At 33.7% G+C, this 21,659-nt stretch overlaps 1 protein-coding gene and 1 pseudogene across 1 annotated transcript; both read left to right on the top strand.

The window, feature by feature from the left end:
- The first annotated feature begins 6,306 nt into the window (after positions 1-6,306).
- On the top strand, positions 6,307-8,784 carry LOC145040666 ((E)-beta-ocimene synthase, chloroplastic-like; annotated as a pseudogene).
- A 7,313-nt stretch (positions 8,785-16,097) lies between these two features.
- LOC145040664 (uncharacterized) lies at positions 16,098-18,002 on the top strand. Its single transcript, XM_078988573.1, has one exon. The coding sequence runs from the start codon at positions 16,098-16,100 to the stop codon at positions 18,000-18,002; it is 1,905 nt and encodes a 634-aa protein (XP_078844699.1).
- The last annotated feature ends 3,657 nt before the right edge of the window (positions 18,003-21,659 follow it).

Genomic DNA, 21,659 nt, shown 5'->3' with positions numbered 1-21,659 from the left:
TACTTGATAATAAAGAGAACAACAATATACATAATGGAAAAGTTGAATAAAACCTATAACCTGATGAGATACAATATTGAGTTTCATTTGGATCAATTGGTTGATTAATATCTAATGGGGTTGCATAACCCTCCGTATTGAAGCGGCCTGATGGTGACATAAGCTCAAAATCTCTTTCCATGCAATCACACTCCTTTCCCTTTAATCAACCTTCGTATATTGAGGTCAAGTATACAACAATTTTCTCTCCTTAATTGTTGGAAACCCTCGGTTAAGTACATTAACAAATGGAATTGAGAGCCATGTTGAAATCACAACTATGACCATATGAGCCTCACAACCATCAATTGATCTACATTCTCTTATTTATTTTTCGCATAAGATTAAGCTCTCTTTAAATTTACCTGTATATTAACATTACATAAAGCACATAAATCATAATTACAACTTCATATGATAACTGTTAAAACTAGCAAACTAGGGTTGAGATTGTAATTCTTGTGCAAAAAAGAAAAAAAGAAAAAAGAAAAAAGGAATGGGAAAAAGGGTGTGCCACCTCATGTTTGCCTCCCATGCAACAAGGCCTTTTGACCCCATGTATCCATGCATATCCCATCAAACTCTAGAAAAGTCAAACTTTTCCCTCCCCTCTCTTCCTTATGATTGGCCACAAAAACCATCACCCACCCACCAAACTTTCCTCTCAAACTCGCTTTACTCTCAAGCTTCTTTCGTCCCCATTCTCTCTCAAAATTTTTTGTGTGTGGGTGTGCCATTTGCAAGGATTCTTCTTCAAAAACTCTTGAACTTAGTAAGAACTTCATGTAACCTTTGTAATTCTAAACATTTTTATCATAACAACTTCTTGTTTACACACTTTTGTTGTGTGTTAAGCTCTTAGAAACACCAACTTTGCGAGAATCTCTCTCCAAGACAAGGCTAAGATCGAAAATTTTCCTTCTTCTTCTTCTACCACTCGAAATCAACCAAGGTGAGCTTCATATCCCACTATTTTTGTGTTTTTCATACTTTTTTTTTGGAGGGGGGGGGGGGGGGGGGGGGATACAAGTCAAAATCTTGTTAACCATTAGATGATTGCTTGTACCAATGTGTTATGTGCTTAACCTTTGGGTAATAACATACATCTTAGTTGTGTGTTGAAAATGGAACTAGAACTTGTGCAAAAAGATTTTTATCTTATGTTTCTTCATAAAATTTGCGGGTAATGTATTTGTTAACATATATGTGTGTATATATATATATATATATATATATATATATATATATATATATATATATATATATGCATGAAAACTTATGGTTATGGGTTGTACACTAAAAAATAGCTAAAATATGAGTGTTAGGCTCAAGCATGTTAGCTCTTTGAACATATACATTTTTAAACACTTATACTTACGCAAATATTGGAATATAATAAATTTCAAGGTTTCTAGGGATGCTGCCCCTAAACCTCACCAAAGGAGCGGTGCCCCTTTGGAAACCTTGGACCTAGGGGCGCTACTACCGGACCCCCGACATGTTGTCGAAACGGCTTCTACTTTAATCTTATACATGCGTGCACTCTGCACATACCCAAACATATATTAGAGTACAAATTATGAAGCTCATTAGCTCACATGTAAGTTCCAATTAAACAAAAGACCTAGTAACACTAAAATCACCAACATAAAATAGAGATAGTCCATGTGTACCAGTGTTGTCGGAATGCAACACCGACGTGGAAGGAAGGCAAGGTAAAGATGTTGGTGGTCGATGCAAAAAAGGGAGGTGAGACCTATGCACCTAGTGGACTAATGGAGTGGCATCTATTTGGTTCAAATTAAAGACATTTTTGTAGTTTTACATTATTATTTTTTTTGGAACCTCACTTTGATAATTTATCAGCAAATATAGTATAAACATAGAAAGTGGAGGAAGAAAACAAGATTCAATGTAACTAGAGTACTTGCTTTTTTTTTTTTTTTTGAATAAAAATAATAACTATGATATCAATATTATTTTTTGATGCCGCATAACCATACATTTGTATAAAAACAAAAATATTTAAATTATTTTTGACACTAAACCTATAATGTAGTGACAATACTTTAGTCACTCGGTCATATCTAATACATTGACTACCAATGTTAGTCCCCAATTTTTGCATAATTTTTAGCACACGTTAAAATATCATTTTAATTTCTTTACACCGTACCATAGTATTAAACATATAATTAAAGCACAAAATCCTTATGAAAAGTACCTAACTCTGGTTGTTCATCAGGTTTGTTTAACTGAGGTTTGCTTAACTGATGTTAGTTTAATGTTAGTTTATTGCTTCTACTACCCCACCGCCTCAGATCCTTTCCATTAATCTTCTTCTTCTTTCATTATGCTGTTCTCTCTATGCACCCAAAAAAAGCCCCCACTTCTTCACTACTTACCGTCTGCACAAGGAGACCACGAAAGCTGTAGTGGTTTCCTCACCAACATACTCGCCGGTCACCAGTCAACCTGTTGATTTCATGTCGCCTCCACTCAAGTTATAGGTATGAAAGGGGTAGCTATTTCAGTTCACTTTCTTTATTATTGTTACAATTACTTTTTCACGACAATAAGTTCACTGAAGGCATCTCCAACCCACCTCCAAACTTCATTTCTTCCCCCATTTCTTCTCCAACCCTACTCCATTTTCACCTCCATTTTTAGAGATATTAATAGTATTCCCCCATATATGGGAGAGTACTATTCATATCTCCAAAAATGGAGGTGAAATTTGGTTGCCAATTTTAGTCTCTCATTTTTATTTTTTACATTTTTAGTTTATTTTAGCTATTAATTATAATTTAAATGCAATATTTAATATTTATAATATCATTTTATATACTAATTTATATTAATTAATCATAAATATAAAGTTTAATTAGTAGAGGGGTGTATTTGACAATATATATCAGTTATAAAAATGAAATATTCTAGAAATATACTTTTCGGGGTAAAAAATGGGGTAGAAAATGGAGTATGATTGGATATAAAACACTATTTACTCTATTTTTTACTTTATTTATGGAAGAAAAAATGGAGATGGATTGGAGATGGTCTGATTGGTCTTCTCCTTCCAAGATTTAGGGTGAAAATACCACCTCAAAATCTATGCACCTTGATTTTATATATATATATATATATATATATATATATATATATATATATATATATATATATATATATATATATATATATATATATATATATATATATAGCGTTTTGCTTCCAGCTCCTCTCTAATCTGTTAAACTGTACCCACATTTTAAATTCTAAATTTATGATTTCTGTGGTGAGATAGAGCAAAGGAGGAGGACGATTCTGATTACATGCCCCTTTGGCTTCGAAATTGAGTCGGGTTTTTTAGACATAAAACACCATCTTTTTTGCCCATGTTCTATCATTTGACTCGATTTTTTTTACACAAAGCACCATCTTTTTTTTCCTGTGTTCTATAAATTTCTTTTGATACTGAATTTGGAGACAACTGTTGAGGTAGCTAGGGAGATTTTAAAAAAACTTTCTTGATGCATTCCAACTGCTCGATAAAATGCTCAAACCAGGTTTCTGAATTTTTTTTTGTCCAAGTTCAGTTTTTTTTAAAGTAGGCAAAAAGGGACTTTTAGAAATTTTAGGCAAGAAGGTAAGGATAGGGATTTACAACTTACAACTAAAGGTGGTGAAAATATACAGACATCTGTTTAAAAGATTTCCTATCCTAAAATTTTGATGACAGAAAACTTAATCATTTTTCAATTTCTAATCTATATTACATTATATCATGGTAAGTAAGTTGTATAATATCTGCCTAAAATTTTTGAGGACCGATGAAGTCGGAATTTTCCACCAACTACAATTGTTGTCTCTTGGTACATGAAATGATTTCTCAACAAGTTTTATTAAGAACTAATTCGTGTGTTCTATATAATTTGTGTAAAAGACTATTATTCATTCCATCCGAGTTATGAAATTGATATTCAATTCAGGGAGATATCATCTTATTGGCTTGATGGGTGTGAGATACATAAACTTGATGATAGTATATGTATAATTTAACTTCAGAAACTGATTTTTTTTTTTTTTTTTGTTTTTTTTTTTGTTTTTTTTTCTGCTCTATGGATTTGTAGTATAATTAAATAAAATACCATTTTTAATTACCAATAAATGGAATTGAACTCATTACATATGGATGGAAATGGTTCCTTCATCAAAATGTTGAATTGTTTGATGAAACTTTATGCATTCCTATAAGTGTTGGAATTACCAGTGGAATAGACTTTCAACTTCTGACCTTTGGAGGATTCAAGGTGCAAAGATTATATTTAAGGGTAATATGATTATTTTACATGTATTTAATAATGCTTTGCTAATGGTGGTAATGAGAAGGACCAAAAATATTGAAAAAAATTGAAAACATGACCAAATTTTCAAAAAGATTTTTTGTGGACTTAATCCAAAAATACATGACATGGGCATAAATTGTAAATTTGTAATTTAGATTTTATTTATTTATTTATTTTAATTTGTTTCTTATTAAGTCATTGTAGTCTGAAAGTATATTGTTACATTTAAACACGGACCAAATGTGGGTTCTACTTCTATTGTTATTTCTTATTCGCATAATTGAGATTTTTCAAAGATGCGAGGGAGTTACCATTTGTTATAGTTTGTTTCTAGAAACTCACTTTTTACTTTGTTTTTACTTTTCTTTTTACTAATACTAATTTGTTTTTAACTTATGCAGCCTTTGTAGAGGGATGTTGTGGTGATTGGAAAGGGATTTTGAAAAAGGGAGAAAAAAAATTGTATTATTGTAAGGGTTGAAGAGGAAATGCGCAAAAGGTGGAAAACCTCAAGATAAATTTTTAGATTTTTAATTGCTTTATGTATTTTGTTGTCCCTAACATGGTAATAAGTTATGATCCTTAATTTGAAGTTTTTTCTTACATTTATGGTCATTGTTTGAAGGCACTATTGTTATTCGTTTCTAATTGCTGTTATTTTTATTTATTTATCTATTGTAGGATCATACTTTCAACTTTTCTTATTCTTATTAGAGTATTGTATTTCAAAGTATGTATCCAATTATAGCAATAAAAAATCTAAAAAAAGAAAATGCTTTCGATCCATGCGAAGCATGGGTCCCTACACTAGTTGGTTATTAAATTACTAGCATTACCAAATTTACTGATGAGTTTATATATTATCTACGATGCTGCTAATGACCATATTCTAAATGGTCACTAAGACATGTGTCACTAAAAAGGTATTTTCCTCTTGTGTAAGTGTAAGTTTCACATTTGCGTGATGATTGATGCTGATGTGTGTATGCATGCACAAGAAGGAAGCGGCCGATATGAAACATACTGATTTCCGTATGGATAGGATATTCACATCTTGATTTCCGTATAAAAGTAAAGCAAAAGCTTTCATGAATTTTAAAGAGAAATAGTAGACAACATCCTTTGATAACGTGTGTTGTGTGCATGACAAGAACAATGTTTTACCAGCCATGATGCCATAACCATTTATCAACCAGACAACCAACTATTTGGAGTCATAATAATCGATTCATTGGATGTCAATTTCCTGGTAAGTCGTCAAAGTTTTATGGTGAAAGTTTTTGATGGATTTTTGTTTTCATTTTGAACTAATGTCCATTAAAATATTGTGAACATATGTAAACGTGATGTATATACTTTCATCATGCTAGGAATAAACAAGAGTATAATTAATTTATATATGTGTAATCACATACAAAACTGTCACATGCTTAATTATTTATATATGTGTATTGACCACTTGCCTATGCTTATATATATATATATATATATATATATATATATATATATATATATATATATATATATATATATATATATATATATATATATATATATATATATATATATATATGAATTAACCACTTGCTTAATTATTTATATATGATTAATTACATACAAAACTGTGCTATATATTATTTATTTCTTAATAACATAACTTTTTGCTTTACATACAAAATTGGACTTTTATTTTATTCTCAACCATGTTAGAAACAATAATCAAATAATTAACTTTTGACCAAATTAGCTTGTCATACCCGAAAATAAATAAATAAATGCAAAAAAATTGATATTTTATGCAAAAAGGACATGTTTTTCCCAAATTAGCTTGTCATTATAGTATTTATAAACAGATAAAAGTATCTTATATAAAGACCAAGTTAACTAAGGTTGAGTACTCAAATAATACGCTTGTAATCAAATGGCCCTTCATCTCTATCAAATAGTTTTTCCCCAGACCTTCTTTTCAGTATACAAAGTAAAGCAAAAGCTCCCACAAATTAATGTAAAGAGAAATAGCATAGATTATGCTTCGATAAAGTGTGATGAAAAAAAGAATGGTTCAGAGAATAGTCCCTTGCCCATTTACCAACCAACTATATGGAGTCATAACTTTATCCAGGCGCTAGATGTCAATTTTCCGGTAATATTTCGTTTTAATTTTATAGTGAAACTATTTGCAATGCTTTTTTATTTTCATTTTAAGCTTTTAACAATGAAAAGAGTGGGAAATATATGCAAACCTGATGTTTAACAATTTCATAAACTTTTGATGAATGCACACAGATTTACTCAAAGGAGGAACTGAAGGAGCTAGAGAAGAAAGGAATGGAATTGAATTTTGATTACGAGAATGGTGGTTTAAGTATCTTGCAATTGCTTGAACAAATAGATGATATCGAAAGATTGGGCCTTGACTATCGCTTTCAAAATGATATAAGGAGAGCACTTAATTTTATTGCATCAATAAAAGAAAATAACACTGAACATGAAGAAAAAGAAGGTAGTCTTCATGAGGCATCTCTTCGATTCAGGCTTCTTAGGAAACATGGTTATAACGTATCGCAAGGTACTTCTAGGTTTTTTTTTTTTTTTTTTTTCCTTTAGAAGACATCCTAATTATCACGATAAATCCTATGTTCTTTATTAATATAAACAATTAATATATGACTCATTCTCTATATATTTCAATTTCTCATGATTAACATTCGATTGCACTTCATCACAGATTTTCTTTTAAGATTCAAGGACAGTCATGGTGGCTTCATGCGGTGTCTAGAGACGGATGTCAGGGGATTGTTAAGCCTATATGAAGCTTCATATCTTTCTTTTCAGTGCGAAAAAGATTTGCATGAGGCCAAGTTATTTGCAAAGGGAACATTTGCTGAAGCTTAAGTGTCAAGAAAATGAAGCCCTTGAAGACATAAATCATGCATTGGAACTCCCCTCTTATCGTAGGATGCTTAGATTACAAGCAAGGTGGTACATTGATGCATACAGTAAACGAAAAGATGCAAACATGCTTTTGTTAGAGCTTGCAACATCGGATTACAACATGGTTCAATCGGAATTCAAGAAAGAACTTCAAGAAGTATCAAAGTATATATACATGACTCGCCTTTTATCAGTTTTCCACAAACAAATTAATTGATAATATATTAATCCGTATTGACCTTTCGCTCTATATATCAAACAGGTGGTGGAAAAATATAGGCCTAGCAAGCAAGTTAAGCTTCGTTAGGGATCGACTCATGGAATGTTTCTTTTGGTCAGTTGGAGTGATATTCGAGCCTCAGTATAATTCTTGCCGAGTAGAGCTCACAAAAGTTTGTACGTTAATTACTGTCATTGATGACATCTACGATGTTTATGGTTCTCTTGATGACCTCGTGATGTTCACAAATGTTGTCAAGAGGTATACAATTTTGAAGCGCGAATTTCATTACTCTTGTCTTGTTTAATATCCACATCTATGTAGCTAACTTGTATTTATCATGGGGAAATGTTGATCATGTTATTTTAGGTGGGACATTAATGCAGTGAAACATATGCCAGAGTATTTACAACTATGCTTTCGCACTCTTTACAACACCATTATTGAAATAGGTTCTAAGACCTCGATTGCACAAGGTGAAGACGTCATACCACTCCTAGTGAAAGTGGTTAGTATCACCATTACGATTTCCAACTTTAATTCCTTTACTAACTACTTAGAGATTGACATTTTTTTATTGTCGGATTGACAGTGGGGAGATTTACTTGAAGCATTTTTGTTGGAAGCAAAGTGGACTCATAACAAATACATTCCAACACTTCAAGAATATATGGATAATGCATGGCGATCAGTCTCGGGAGTGGTTATACTTACCCATGGTTACTTCTTAATTAATCAAGAATTCAAGAAAGATGTAGTTGAGAACTTGGATAAATATAACGATCTTTTGAAGTGGTCATCAATTGTTTTTAGACTTTGCAATGATTTGGGTACTTCATCGGTATGTTTTATTGTTCAACGTATTCATAAAACCTTTTAACTTACTCTTTTCTTTCTAACATTTGTATTTCTTTTGGCATATATAGGATGAGGTAGCTAGAGGGAAAACGGCAAATGCAATATCATGTTACATGCTCGAGAATAGTGTTTGTGAGGAAGTTGCACGTGAATATATAAAAACTTTAATCGACAAAGCATGGGGGGAAATGATCAAAGCCCGAGTTGCTTCTTCTCAAGAGTCAACAGATCCATTCATTGATATGGCTATTAATCTCGCCCGAATTTCACATTGTGTATACCAATACGGAGATGGACATGGAGCTCCCGATGCTCGAGCCAAAGAGCGAGTCTTATCTGTGATTGTTGACCCCATTCCAATTAAGGATAATTAGGAGTTTTCTGAAAAAATAATGTTTTTTTTGTTTGCTTGTTTGCAAAAGTGGTGTTGTTTCAGTAACCTTTTGTACAAATGTCTCTATTTCAAATTCGGTACAATTATGGGTTGCCCACATATTTTGTTTGGTTGTTTAAAAGTTATATAAATTATCCTTATATGTTACCGATTCCACCTTTATCTTATATAACAACTTATAAAAATTTCCTTTAAACCATTTTTTTTAAAAATAATTCTCATATGATCAATATCTTTATAGAAATTATTCATTTAATGTTACACTTTTAACCCTATATTTTGTATAATATGTTGTAAATATATCATTGGTATTTTTAATTTCTATTTTATAACTCTTAAAATTTCACATATAATCTTCTTTGTTTTAAATACATGTTCTATATATTGTTTTGAATATTTAATATTATCATAATTATGTAATGCAAGAAGTAAATACATAATTTACATCACGTTGATAATATTCAGAAATTACAACCGTTTAGAACTAAATTCAAAAATTACAATACCAATTAAACATGAAATTACAAGATCAATAAACATAAAATAACATCAGTAAAAATAAGTATGCTATAATGTTAGATCTTATTGTTTATTGTTTATGTGTTTGATTGTTGTTTGTTTATGCTTACAAATTTGTATGAAAACCTAATTTGATATGTTTTTATTGATTTTGTTTGAGTATGATTCTTTTTATTACAACAATTTTACAATATATTGATTCATTTAAAATTTCAAATGATCGGTTTGGTATTTAAAAATAAATTTATATCTAAAATAACAAAAAATTACAAAAATTTTCAATATACTTATTCGTTTTAAATTTATATCTAAAAATTTACAGTTGCTTAATATAAATACTTTGACCAGTAAAATAACAAAAGTTATTCATATTATATATTAAATATAATTTGCAAATGTAACAAACAAACAATGACATACATTAACTTTTAAAAATAAAACGATCTAATCAAACTTAACCTAACAGATAAATTAGGCGGCTCGCATACATTATTAAAAAAATAATCAAATGATAATTTCCTGGCATAAGAACATACAACAGATTAATGAGTGGGTTACAGTTTATTTGTAGGTAAAATCTAGAACTCGATTAAAAATATAAATTTAGATTTTTATGATATATTTAATGCTATATATTAATTCGAATATATATTTTTGGCATAAGTAATATGATTACTTATATTTTAATATTTAATATGTAATAATTAAAACATTTTTTGAGAAATAGTAAAAAGATTTGAATAGATATTGATATGTAAGTGATTGGATGTGAGGTTTTGTTTCAAAAAGAAAAAGTAATACCATGAACATTAAAGATGCTTTTAATATTTTAATGATATTTGCTTTAGTTTTATTTATAACATAAGAAATATAAATAAAAAGAAAAAAACTCTACAAGAAAAATGACTTACTGTCACACCAAAAAAAGGTGACAATATGTGTATAGTGACATTTTATTTTTTCACTGAAAGTGTGACGGAATGTGACACCATCGTATGGGTCTTATGGTCACTTTAAAATGTAGTGTCTGTATGGTATGAAAACATGTGGCCGTATTATAAAAGTGTGGCAAATGTGTACGGAATTTCGATCCTTAAATATCCACTATTGTAGCGTTAAACAGTTAGTAGTCACATATATTTAGTTAATGTGGTGATTGTATATCACCAAACTGCGACATTCATAATGTTTTAGTGTAGTTGTTTTCTTACATATAGTCACACAGTTTAAATTTTATTAATACTATTGTGTATCTTTTGTAAACTTGTAATTATGGTGAGTGTAACCATGTTTGCTAAATGGCCACAAGTAGTTTACTTCCATAAGTGACGAATTGCTAATTATTAGTCACAAAAAACAATCAATGTTTGTGACTATAACCTACCGTATAGACACACACAATTAAATGAAATACAATCATAAGTAGTATAAAGACACACATTTTGTTAAAATTAAGGATAATTTGGTATCGTATTAAGATTATTGGGTATATTTTAGACACACATAATTTACGGTGAACATGTCCATGTTCGGTAAATGGACACATATTATTAATGATATAAGTGACGATTTACTAGTATTTAGTCTCAACAACAATCAATTATAGTATTTATTTGCCACATCAATTGTTTTTTATGTTGTTATTGTTTAACTTAGTGACAAAAACTTTATAATAAACATCACTTTAAATAAATTGTAGTCTCATAATTCTTGTATATTATGGCTATTGTTAACCATTTAGCTACATATTACAAATTGAGTTGAAATAACCATTGTATATTTTTAGAGACATTAAAAACCTATAAAACATGGCAAAAATCATACTACAACCACTTTTATTTACTATTTATTGTTACTTTTATTTTCAACATTGTAGACACATCAAAATAATTTAAATGAAACTAACCAAACCCAACAATACGAAACAAAAGAAAAATTTATAATTTGATATTAGTAATAATTGGTACCTATAACAACAACATTGAAACAAAAAAAATGAGTTCATAAGGGCATCATTTTCTGCCAGTCTAGACTTTCCTTCCAAACTTCCAACTTCAATGTCAAATTCCCGATCTGTCATATGAAAATTGTAGCTAATACAGGTTAAATATACAATAGCAATGTACTTAAATTTCTTTAAATACAATAGGAATGTACTTTTATTTTTACTAATAATAATATAAAAATGTAACTTGCACATATTTTACAAGTTCCATGTTACAGATTGCTATTATTAGTGATAAAGTGTAAGTGTGTCTTTCTATAAATAAATAAGATTACATTTATTTCAACAAGTTGTTTTTTCATAATGACTTCATCTCCTCAAATTCTTTTGGCATATATATATATATATATATATATATATATATATATATATATATATATATATATATATATATATATATATATATATATATATATATATATATATATATGTATATATCGGATGAGATAGCTAGAGGGAAAACTGCAAATGCAATATCATGTTACATGCACGAGAACACCCCTACTAAAAAATTTATTCAATTTTTTCATTTTGTACGAGATCCCTCCAAATTTCGTTCAAAATTTACATGTTTCTCAAAAATTTCATTCAATCTTCCCTTTTTTATATAACGTTGGAGATGCAACATCTTCTCATAATTATATATCTCTCGATTTCAAGCATGAAAACTCATGTGAGTATGTTCATTATTTATCTTCTTTTCATTAATGGCATATGAGACTTCATTTTTCTCTTATTAATTGTAAATAGATGTCCTATTTTAAGTTCTAACGATATTTTTTTGTTCTAAATCTCTATAAATGCTTCTTCTTCTATGATATATTTCCAACAAAAGATGCAAAGACTTGTGATGTTGCTTCAGTGACTTTCAATCAATGGGCATTTAACTAGTTTTTGCAGAGTGAGTTTTAAGATATTGTCGAAAAAGAAATTGAAATCAACGTTGATGAAATTTGATTTCCCAAGAACAAATTTTTAATTGGTAGAGAAAAAGAAATTGCAAAGATTGAAACCACTCTTTTTGGAGAAACTAAAATCAAAGAATGAACAATTGAAACCTCTAATGGACCTGCAGTTGAGGAAATCAAAGTTGACAGCTCTAGTGCGCCAACCCTGCTTGACGCTCTCTGGTCAGCCTTGCATGACGCTCCTTTGCCATCCTTGCCTGGAGCTCCTTACCTGGCATTCCCGTCGGCCTTGTCTGGTGCGCGCCCCGCCTTTCCCAAAACTTTTGGGCGGCCTTGCCCAACTCCTTGCTAGTTGGACCTGAATTGGGTAGCCCCAAGGCCTAACCTAATTCCCCTTGACCTAATTGTAACACCGTAAATTTTCAAACAAAATTCTCATCTTAAAATCACATAATTCTAATTAACATATTTCACAAAAATCCCAAAGTATCAAATTATTAAAAATACATATACATTATAAAAATCCAGGATCCTCAAATATAACTCCATCTCATGTGTATATTCATGCCGACGCCTTCCCACGATTCTGAGAAATACCTCAAACACATATCACATAACACGGTAAGCACAAAGCTTAGTAAGTTCTCCAAAATACCACACATAACTCATTAGCCTCTCATGGCTATACTCAAATAAGACCCTCCAATCAATGTGTCTCAGTGGAACTCTTTGGTCCCACAATGTGAGTGGACCCTTCGATCCTAACTCAATAAGCTCAGAATAATACACAACATAAACCATAAATATATAATGCAGGATATCACAATACTCAATATAAACACATAAGACCCTCCGGTCACACAAAGATTACCACTCTAGGTAAGTATAGTGAGAAGACTCACACAGGATGATGAATAGCTCCTATAGATGTTGTTGTTGCACACCAGCCTCTAACGTTGAACCAAAACCCACAATTACCCAATTAAGATATAAGACCAAACCTCACTCATTAGGTCTAAAGGTAGCTCACTACCCGACCCACAATTAACACAATCTTATTGGGCCCACCAAGGCCCAATACTAAATGGGCTCTCTTAAGGCCCAACTCTTAAACTTAATTCCAAATGGCAAGTCCAACACAAAGGACCAAGACATATACAATATTTCTCTGATCAAAATCTCCAGTACAACAAGCCCAAAATCTAGGCCCAACACTTAAGGCCCAATGAGAGTTTTAGCCCAAAAAGCCCACCGTAAGGTTACGCGGGCGGCGTACGCACGAATCTAAATCAGGCCATCGGGGACACTTGATCAGTACGCAGGGTGTACTGGATTTACGCTCGGCGTATGTCTAGACTTTCTTTTTCCCACTCTCTTGGTTTTAACCCGTTAAGACTATAGCTATACTCTCAGATTTGGACTCCCTAAAGGCTCATACTCCATAAAGTTCATAACTTTAAGCCTTTGCATAGATGATAAAGTCCCAAACCCAAATACACTAACTCTTTCCTCCAAAAAATGCTCATATCTCAAGCATGGGGTGGCTTTGACGTCCAAGACCTCATTTTTATGAATCCTCTCCACTAGAAACACTTAAGGACATATATTAGGCTCTGGAGTTCTGATAGCTTCTTTTATTTCCTTATTTTTATTAGTTTATTTTAGATTTTTAGATCTTTTTATCATTAACTCAATGTATTTTATTTATTTTTCTTTAGTATGGATCGTACCGTGTGCTTTTTATGTAGCATGAGGAATTTTGCAGGGTTTTGGAGCTTGTTGCGGTTGCGGGTTGATTAGAGACGGGCTTAGTGGGCTCCCGAGGTATTATTTGGCTTGGCGGAATCAAAGAAGAAGAATTGGGATTTGAAAGTTTTTAGCTTGGATTATTTGGGCTTGTGAAGATGGATCATAAATTTCTAATTTTGGGCTTGGAGCATCCATTTGGTGGCTAAATGATGATTGGTGGATTCAAATTACATGGACAAAGGGGGGGGGGGGGGGGACCAAAGGAATCTTTGGTAGTGGAAGGGTGGAGTGATGGAATGAAGGACATATAGCATTACAACAACATTTGCGCGGGTAAAATTTTAATCACGCGGGTACCCGCGCAACTGCGCAGTTTGGGTATTTTGGTCATTTGGCACACCATAACCTTAGGGGATCAGATCTAGAGGCTCATTCACGATTTTCCACCAATGGAGACCTACAAGAGGTGATTTTTGGAGCTAGAAACCATTTCCTTTCATCTTTCCAAATCTTAGGTAGTTTCTTTATGCAGTTAGATTATTGTTCTTGTTACTTTTTGCCATGAGTGGCTAATACTCTTATTTGGTTGACTTTGGCTGAAAACCAATGAATGTTTGTGGGTTTTGAAGGATTTATGTTGATTATCAATTTATTCCATGTTTATGATTCTAGTTTACAATTCTTATGCTTATTTGATGCTTTGATCATGAGCTTAGTATTTGATTGAGCAATGAATGATTTGTTTCATTGATTTTGCATTCGATCTTTGAATTTATCTAGAACAAAGGCTTTATGATGGTAGAAATCATCTCTAGCTTATGAATCATAGCTCCTTTATGGATGTGTAAGCATTTGACATCCTCTAGGAATTGGGGATTCCTTCATTCTTAAGGCTAATTGATTTCTTGGGATTAATTGCTTCAATTGACCCTTGATCTTAATTAAGAAGGTGTGTTGTGGGCTTCCCCAACCTCCATACCACCTATAAGGAATCTTGGAATATCATGCTTCATGATTGCTATAACCAATTTGGGATGAATGATAAGCTTTGTATTAGATCCTAATGATAAACACACAAATGTTCATTGTGTTGAATTGCCTTAGTTAACCAATTATTCCCAACCTTTGAGTATCTCATCAACTTGCTTAATTGCAAGGTTTTTAGTTATTTAAGTATTTTAGTTTTCAAGTAAGCACCCCCCCCCCCTTTTAGTTTAATTGTAGTTAGTTTAAATTTCATTAGTTCTATTAGATTGCATTGGTGATTGAATACAACCATTTCCCCGAGGATCGATACCCCTTTTTACCATTATATTACATTTATTTAGCAATCAAAGGGTGTAATTTGCTTGGTGGGCTTGACATCCTACCAAGTTTTGGCACCATTGCTGGGGATATTGGTTATTGTTATTTGATTGTTTATGCCTAGGTCTACAAGAATCGGTGAACTACTCTACAATACGGAAATTGAAAGTGAAGCAAAAAGGTTGAAAAAGTTAGCCAAACACGCAAAGCAACAACAACTCGTGCAAGCTTCTTCCTCTTCTCCACTAATCAACATAGAATATAAAGTTGATACTTCAAGTGATACTGACACCGATCCGAATTCTCCAATTGTTGGTCAATCCTTTGAAGACATTCCATTTGAAAACCACATAGCCATGAATCACACTCCACCTCACAATCCCAACCCAAACCCAATAAATCAAGATGCCAATACCCCACCCCATCAACCAAGACAACAACTACAAGAACCTCTCATTGATATGCCACCTTGGAATCAAGCCCCTCCTCAAAACCAACCTAATTATCAACCACCACAACCACAAAACCAACACTTCCACCAAAACAACCAACCTCAAAACAATGCTTTTCAAGTTCAACAACAAGTACATTACCCAAATCAACCCAATTACCAACCCCCTCCAATGTACCAAAACCAAATGTACCCACAACAACAACCCCCTACAACCAATTTCCTAATTACCAAGCTTATCCACCACCAATATACAATCCCCAACAATACCCTTATCCACCTTATCATCAACCACCCAATTACTTGCAACAATATCCCAATAACCCCAATCCACCCAATCCCCCTCAAGATTTGACACTTAGACAAATGATGGAAACGGATGTTACTTACACACCTCTTGCTATTGTTTATCCCGCAAACCGCCGAAGAATTGAATTGAAGTCAAGTTTCATACATCAACTTACCAAGTTCCATGGTTTGAATAGAGAAGATCCTCAAAGGCTTTTAAAGTCCTTTCACATGATATATGTTAGCATGTTGCCCGAAAATGTGACATTGGATGATTTCAAGCTAACCGCCTTCCCACTCACCTTGGAAGATAAAGCTAGAGAATGGTTATTCAACTTCCCACTCAAGGCCTTCAATAGCAAGTTCTATCCCACCTCCCAGATATCAAGTCAAAGAAGCGACATTTTGGGGATTCGCCAAGGGGAGAATGAGACTTTTCATGATTTTTGGGAGCGATTCAACAATTTATGTACAAGTTGTCCTCAACAAAACATTCCCGAACAATTACTTCTTCAAAAGTTGTATGAGGGTATGAATGAAAAATATCGTAGGATGATTGATGCTTCAAGCAGTGGCGACATCTTCAACAAGACACCTCACGAGATAAGATCACTTTTTGGAACCATTTCTCAAAATCAAAGGAACTTTGGGACTAGAAATGACATGAAGAGAAATTATCCACAAGTGGTTGGTGAAGTTAGCAACACTCAACACTTGGAATCAAAGATCTTGGATTTGACTAATGTGCTAAGTCAAATGGTGGTGGGAAGTGGTCAACAATTGATGGTATGCGGTAGTTGTGCCATGACGGGGCATTATACGGATAAGTGCCCCACACTTGGAAGTGAACCGGAGGATGTGACTACAGTGGGAGGATATCAAGGTCAACCAAGAACCACGGGATTTCAAAACAATTTCAACTCAAATTGGAGGAATAACCCAAACAACCCATACCCACCAAAGAAAAATCCACCAAACATTTTGATGAGACCTCAACATCCACAATACCCCTCCCAAAAACCTCTATATCCACAAACTTCTTTTAACCCTCCAAATTACCAACAACCTCCACAACAAGGCCAATCAAGTGGTAAACATCAAATGAGCCTTCAAGAAGTTGTTACTTCTCTTGCTCAAAGCCAAACCCAATTTCAACAAGAGACCAAGAACACTTTCTCAAATATTCAAGCACAAATCGGAGACTTAGCCACTGCTATCAACAAGATAGAACAAAGGGGTAGACTTCCATCTCAAATAGAGAAGAACCCCAATGTGAGTGCAATAACTTTGAGAAGTGGCAAAACACTTGGAGAAAGCAACCCTAAAAGAGTTTCAAGAGAAGAAGAAGAAGAGGTTATTGTTGTTGAGCCTTCAAAGGTTGAAGCTACTCCAAAGGAACTGGTTGTGCCAAACGTTGATAAACCCGACTCTTCCAACAAACCCATCAAACCATTGGTCATACCACCTCCCTTCCCTTCCCGGTTACCCTTTTCCAAGAAGATAGAGGAAGAAAATGAATTATTTGAAACTTTTCGCAAGGTCCAAATCAACATTCCACTATTGAATGTTATTAAGCAAATTCCAAGTTATGGAAAATTCCTCAAGGATTTATGCACCAAGAAGAGAAAATTCAAGGCAAATGAAAAGATTCAAGTCAATGCAAATGTGTCTGCGGTTATCCAAAAGAAGTTACCTCCTAAATGCAAGGATCCGGGAATATTTGCTATCCCTTGTACCATTGGTGATTTGCATGTCGAAAGTGCTATGTTAGATCTTGGAGACTCGACCAATGTGATGCCATATTCGGTTTTTCAATCTCTCAATGTCGGACCTTTGGAAGAAACGGGAGTCATCATTCAATTGGCAGAGAAGTCAAGTGTGTCTCCAAGAGGAGTTTTGGAGGATGTGTTAGTACAAGTTAATCAACTTGTTTTTCCAGCGGATTTTTATGTCATTGATCTTGAAGAGAAGACTCCTTCCAAATAATCTATGATCCTCCTTGGAAGATCTTTCATGCATACCGCTCACACAATCATTGATGTCCATAAAGGAAAGATAACTATGGAGTTTGATGGAGAAACCATTCACTTCAACATCTTTGAAGGAATGAGGTACCCTAGCAACATTTCTCCATTGTATCGGGTTGATGTGATTGAGCCAATAAACAGGATAAGCCCTAATGTATGCACAAACAAGATAATCATGGAAGATGATTGTAATCCTAAGAGGGAACCTCAAAGAAGATTGGATCCTCCAATGATGGAAGTGGTCAAGAAGAAGATAATTAAAAGGTTCAAAAGTTGCAAAGAGAAGAAAAAGGCATTTCATAACAAGCACATAACCCAAAAACACTTTATTCCGGGTCAAAAAGTTCTTCTTTGTCATTCACGCTTAAAGCTATTCCCGGGAAATTGCGATCTCGATGGCATGGACCTTTTATTGTTATAAAAGTGTTTGATCACAGTGCGGTCGAAATTAAAAGTTTGGAAACAAATCAAATATTCAAAGTGAATGGGCATCGCTTGAAACCATTTTTTGAAGGCTTTGACACAAGGGAATTTGACAACATAACAGTGGAAAATCCAAATTACGAAGGTTGATGGAAGCGGGACTATGTCTTGGCAAAGACGTTAAACAAATGCATTGTAAATAAATAATCTCCGCTTGAAGTTTTGAGTGTTTCTAAGCTTGAAGTTGGTCTAAAAATAAGCATATTGAAGTCTAGCAATGATCTTGGTAAAGTCTCAAAAAAAAATGCCAAAAATTTGTAATTTGCGCGGGTGCCCGCGCAACCGTTGCACGATTGACCCCCCAACCGCGCAGATTCCGAGTTCCAAATTACCCCCAACACGGTATGTATTCTGATATGTGCACGCGGCTGCCCCCCACCCGCGCAAATATGTCATTTCATAAGAAAATTTCGAGTCATTTCATATGCGTCCTTTGCGCGACCAAGCTTTCATCCATGTGTATTTAGTCGGCCAAGAACTCCACCAAAGCATCATTGTGCAATCCATATGTTGCTTCCATACCGTCCTCGCGTTCCTCCTCCACCTTGATCCCGGTATGATCCTTCCTTACTCTCATCCTAAGCGTTGAGGACAATGCTTCATTTTAAGCTTGGGGTGAGGTATTCTTTTATTTTATTTTTATTGCATTTAGGTTGTGTATAATTGCATTTAGAGTAAGTCATTTAGGTCATTCATAAAAATTGCATAAAAATTCAAAAATATTGCATATTTTGTTTCTTTCTTTTCTAATTTTCATACTTTTTAGATGCATTCTAGTTTAAGTTCATGCATTTTTGTTCTCTCTTGTCTTCTCATCCCTACACGTACCAGAGAACCGAGTCTTAAGTATTGAATCAGAGATTGGTCCTGGGTCTTGATATGGAATTCCTTGTATTTGATAAATGGGATACGTTTTGAGCCTCACAGACCACTTTGAGACCGCTTGTGTGGGGGTTAGATGCAGGTAGCTGGATTGGGTCTAGGTGCGGAGGGATGTGGTTGGCTATGCCAATGTGTGCGAGCAAAGACTAGCCCGGTAAGGTATTTTTGAAGACATTGAAGATATTAAAGACTCGCACCTTGGTTTTGGAGGGAGTACCCCTTAGTACTCCCGAGTCTCATCCGATCCTTGCTTATTTAGATTCTCACCACCTTTTTAGGATAGGTTATCATTTTTCTAGGGGTCTAGAGTAGATAGTTAGATAGATTTTCTTTATCACACCATACATTGAGGTGCTTGATGAACTTTGAAGTGAGTCCCCTAATTCACACCTTTTGGGACTAAGTCTTTTCGGTAACACCCATTTTTAAGTCATTCCCCACCCTTTTTAGTTGATCTTGGCGCATTGTCAATAATCATTAGGTGTTCATGTTAGCCTCCATCCTATCTTACATGGTGAAATTCCTTAGACCTTCCAAGAAGAAAGCCAAGAAGAAAACACAAAAAAAAATGAAAAAGTGAAGACAATAAGAGCCTATAAAGATGATTCAAGAAAAGCAACAAAAACAAAGAAGAAAAATGAAGAAAAAGAGCAACACAAAAAGAAGAACATGGTTCCAAGTTCAAGACTTATGTTATGATATAAATTTATTTAAAAAAAAATGAATATCAAACAACAAATGCGATTGAAGACCTAATTACAGAAGTTCAAGACTGAAGATTTAGGTTGTTCGATTTAGATTTAGGTTAAGTAGAATTTTATTATTTTATTTTATTTTATTTTTGATTTTTGGTGAGAAAAGGCCCCGACGATGAGACGATAGACTGTAAAGGATAGTACAAGGGAGAAGCCTTTGAAACTGGATGTTTTCCCGGAGACCATGCTGCAAAGCCCTATTTCGTACTATACACTTTAGCCTGAAAAATGTAGGAATCATAGTGTGTGAAAAGGCGTCTTTCCTTCGTGCATTATGATCTGCATTGGTGATTTAAAGTTCCCCCACTGGGAGCATCTCTGTTTCCTTTGTCTTGCACACCGCGACCGCATCCAGCCGTGATCTATTCACCCATCAAGTGGTTAAGAATGTGGTTTATGGCTCTAAAGCGGGGAACATTTTGAAGATGTGTAGGGTCCATTGAAGGACTAATTGTGATCATGTTGACTGATGTTGGCCAAGTTCTATGGTATCTTTCTTTTTCCTTTTTAGATAGTTCATCCCGAGCTTATTTTTAGTCTTGCTCTAACTTGAGGACAAGTTAGATTTAAGCTTGGGGTGATTTGATAGCTTATTTTATTTCCTTATTTTTATTAGTTTATTTTAGATTTTTAGATCTTTTTATCATTAGCACATTGTATTTTATTTATTTTTCTTTAGTATTGATCGTACCGGGTGCTTTTTATGTTGCATGAGGAATTTTGCAAGGTTTTGGAGCTTGTTGCGGTTGAGGGTTGATTAGAGACGGGCTTAGTGGGCTTCCGAGGTATTATTGGGCTTGGCGAAATCAAAGAAGAAGAATTGGGCTTTGAAAGTTATTAGCTTGGATTATTTGGGCTTGTGAAGATGGATCATAAATTTCTAATTTTGGGCTTGGAGCATCCATTTGGTGGCTAAATGATGATTGGTGGATGCAAATTACATGGACAAGGGGGGACCAAAGGAATCTTTGGTAGTGGAAGGGTGGAGTGGTGGAATGAAGGACCAATAGCATTGCAACAACATTTGCGCAGGTAGAATTTTCATCGCGCGGGTACCTGCACAACTACCCAGTTTGGGCATTTTCGTCATTTGGCACACCATAACCTTAGGGGATCAGATCTAGAGGCTTATTCACGATTTCCCACCAATGGAGACCTGCAAGAGGCGATTTTTGGAGCTAGAAACCATTTCCTTTCATCTTTCCAAATCTTAGGTAGTTTCTTTATGCAATTAGATTGTTGTTCTTGTTACTTTGTTGCCATGAGTGACTAATACTCTTATTTGGTTGACTTTGGCTGAAAACCAATGAATGTTTGTGGGTTTTGAAGGATTTATGTTGATCATCAATTTATTCCATGTTTATGATTCTAGTTTACAATTCTTATGCTTATTTGATGCTTTGATCATGAGCTTAGTATTTGATTGAGCAATGGTTGATTTGTTTCATTGATTTTGCATTAGATCTTTGAATTTATCTAGAACAAAGGCTTTATGA

This window comes from Lactuca saligna, chromosome 4, assembly GCF_052625555.1.
Source record: "Lactuca saligna cultivar CGN05327 chromosome 4, ASM5262555v1, whole genome shotgun sequence".
In the NCBI taxonomy this organism is placed as follows: Eukaryota; Viridiplantae; Streptophyta; class Magnoliopsida; order Asterales; family Asteraceae; genus Lactuca; species Lactuca saligna.
Note: the sequence above shows the minus strand (reverse complement) of the source record. Positions and strands in the feature narration are given on the sequence as shown.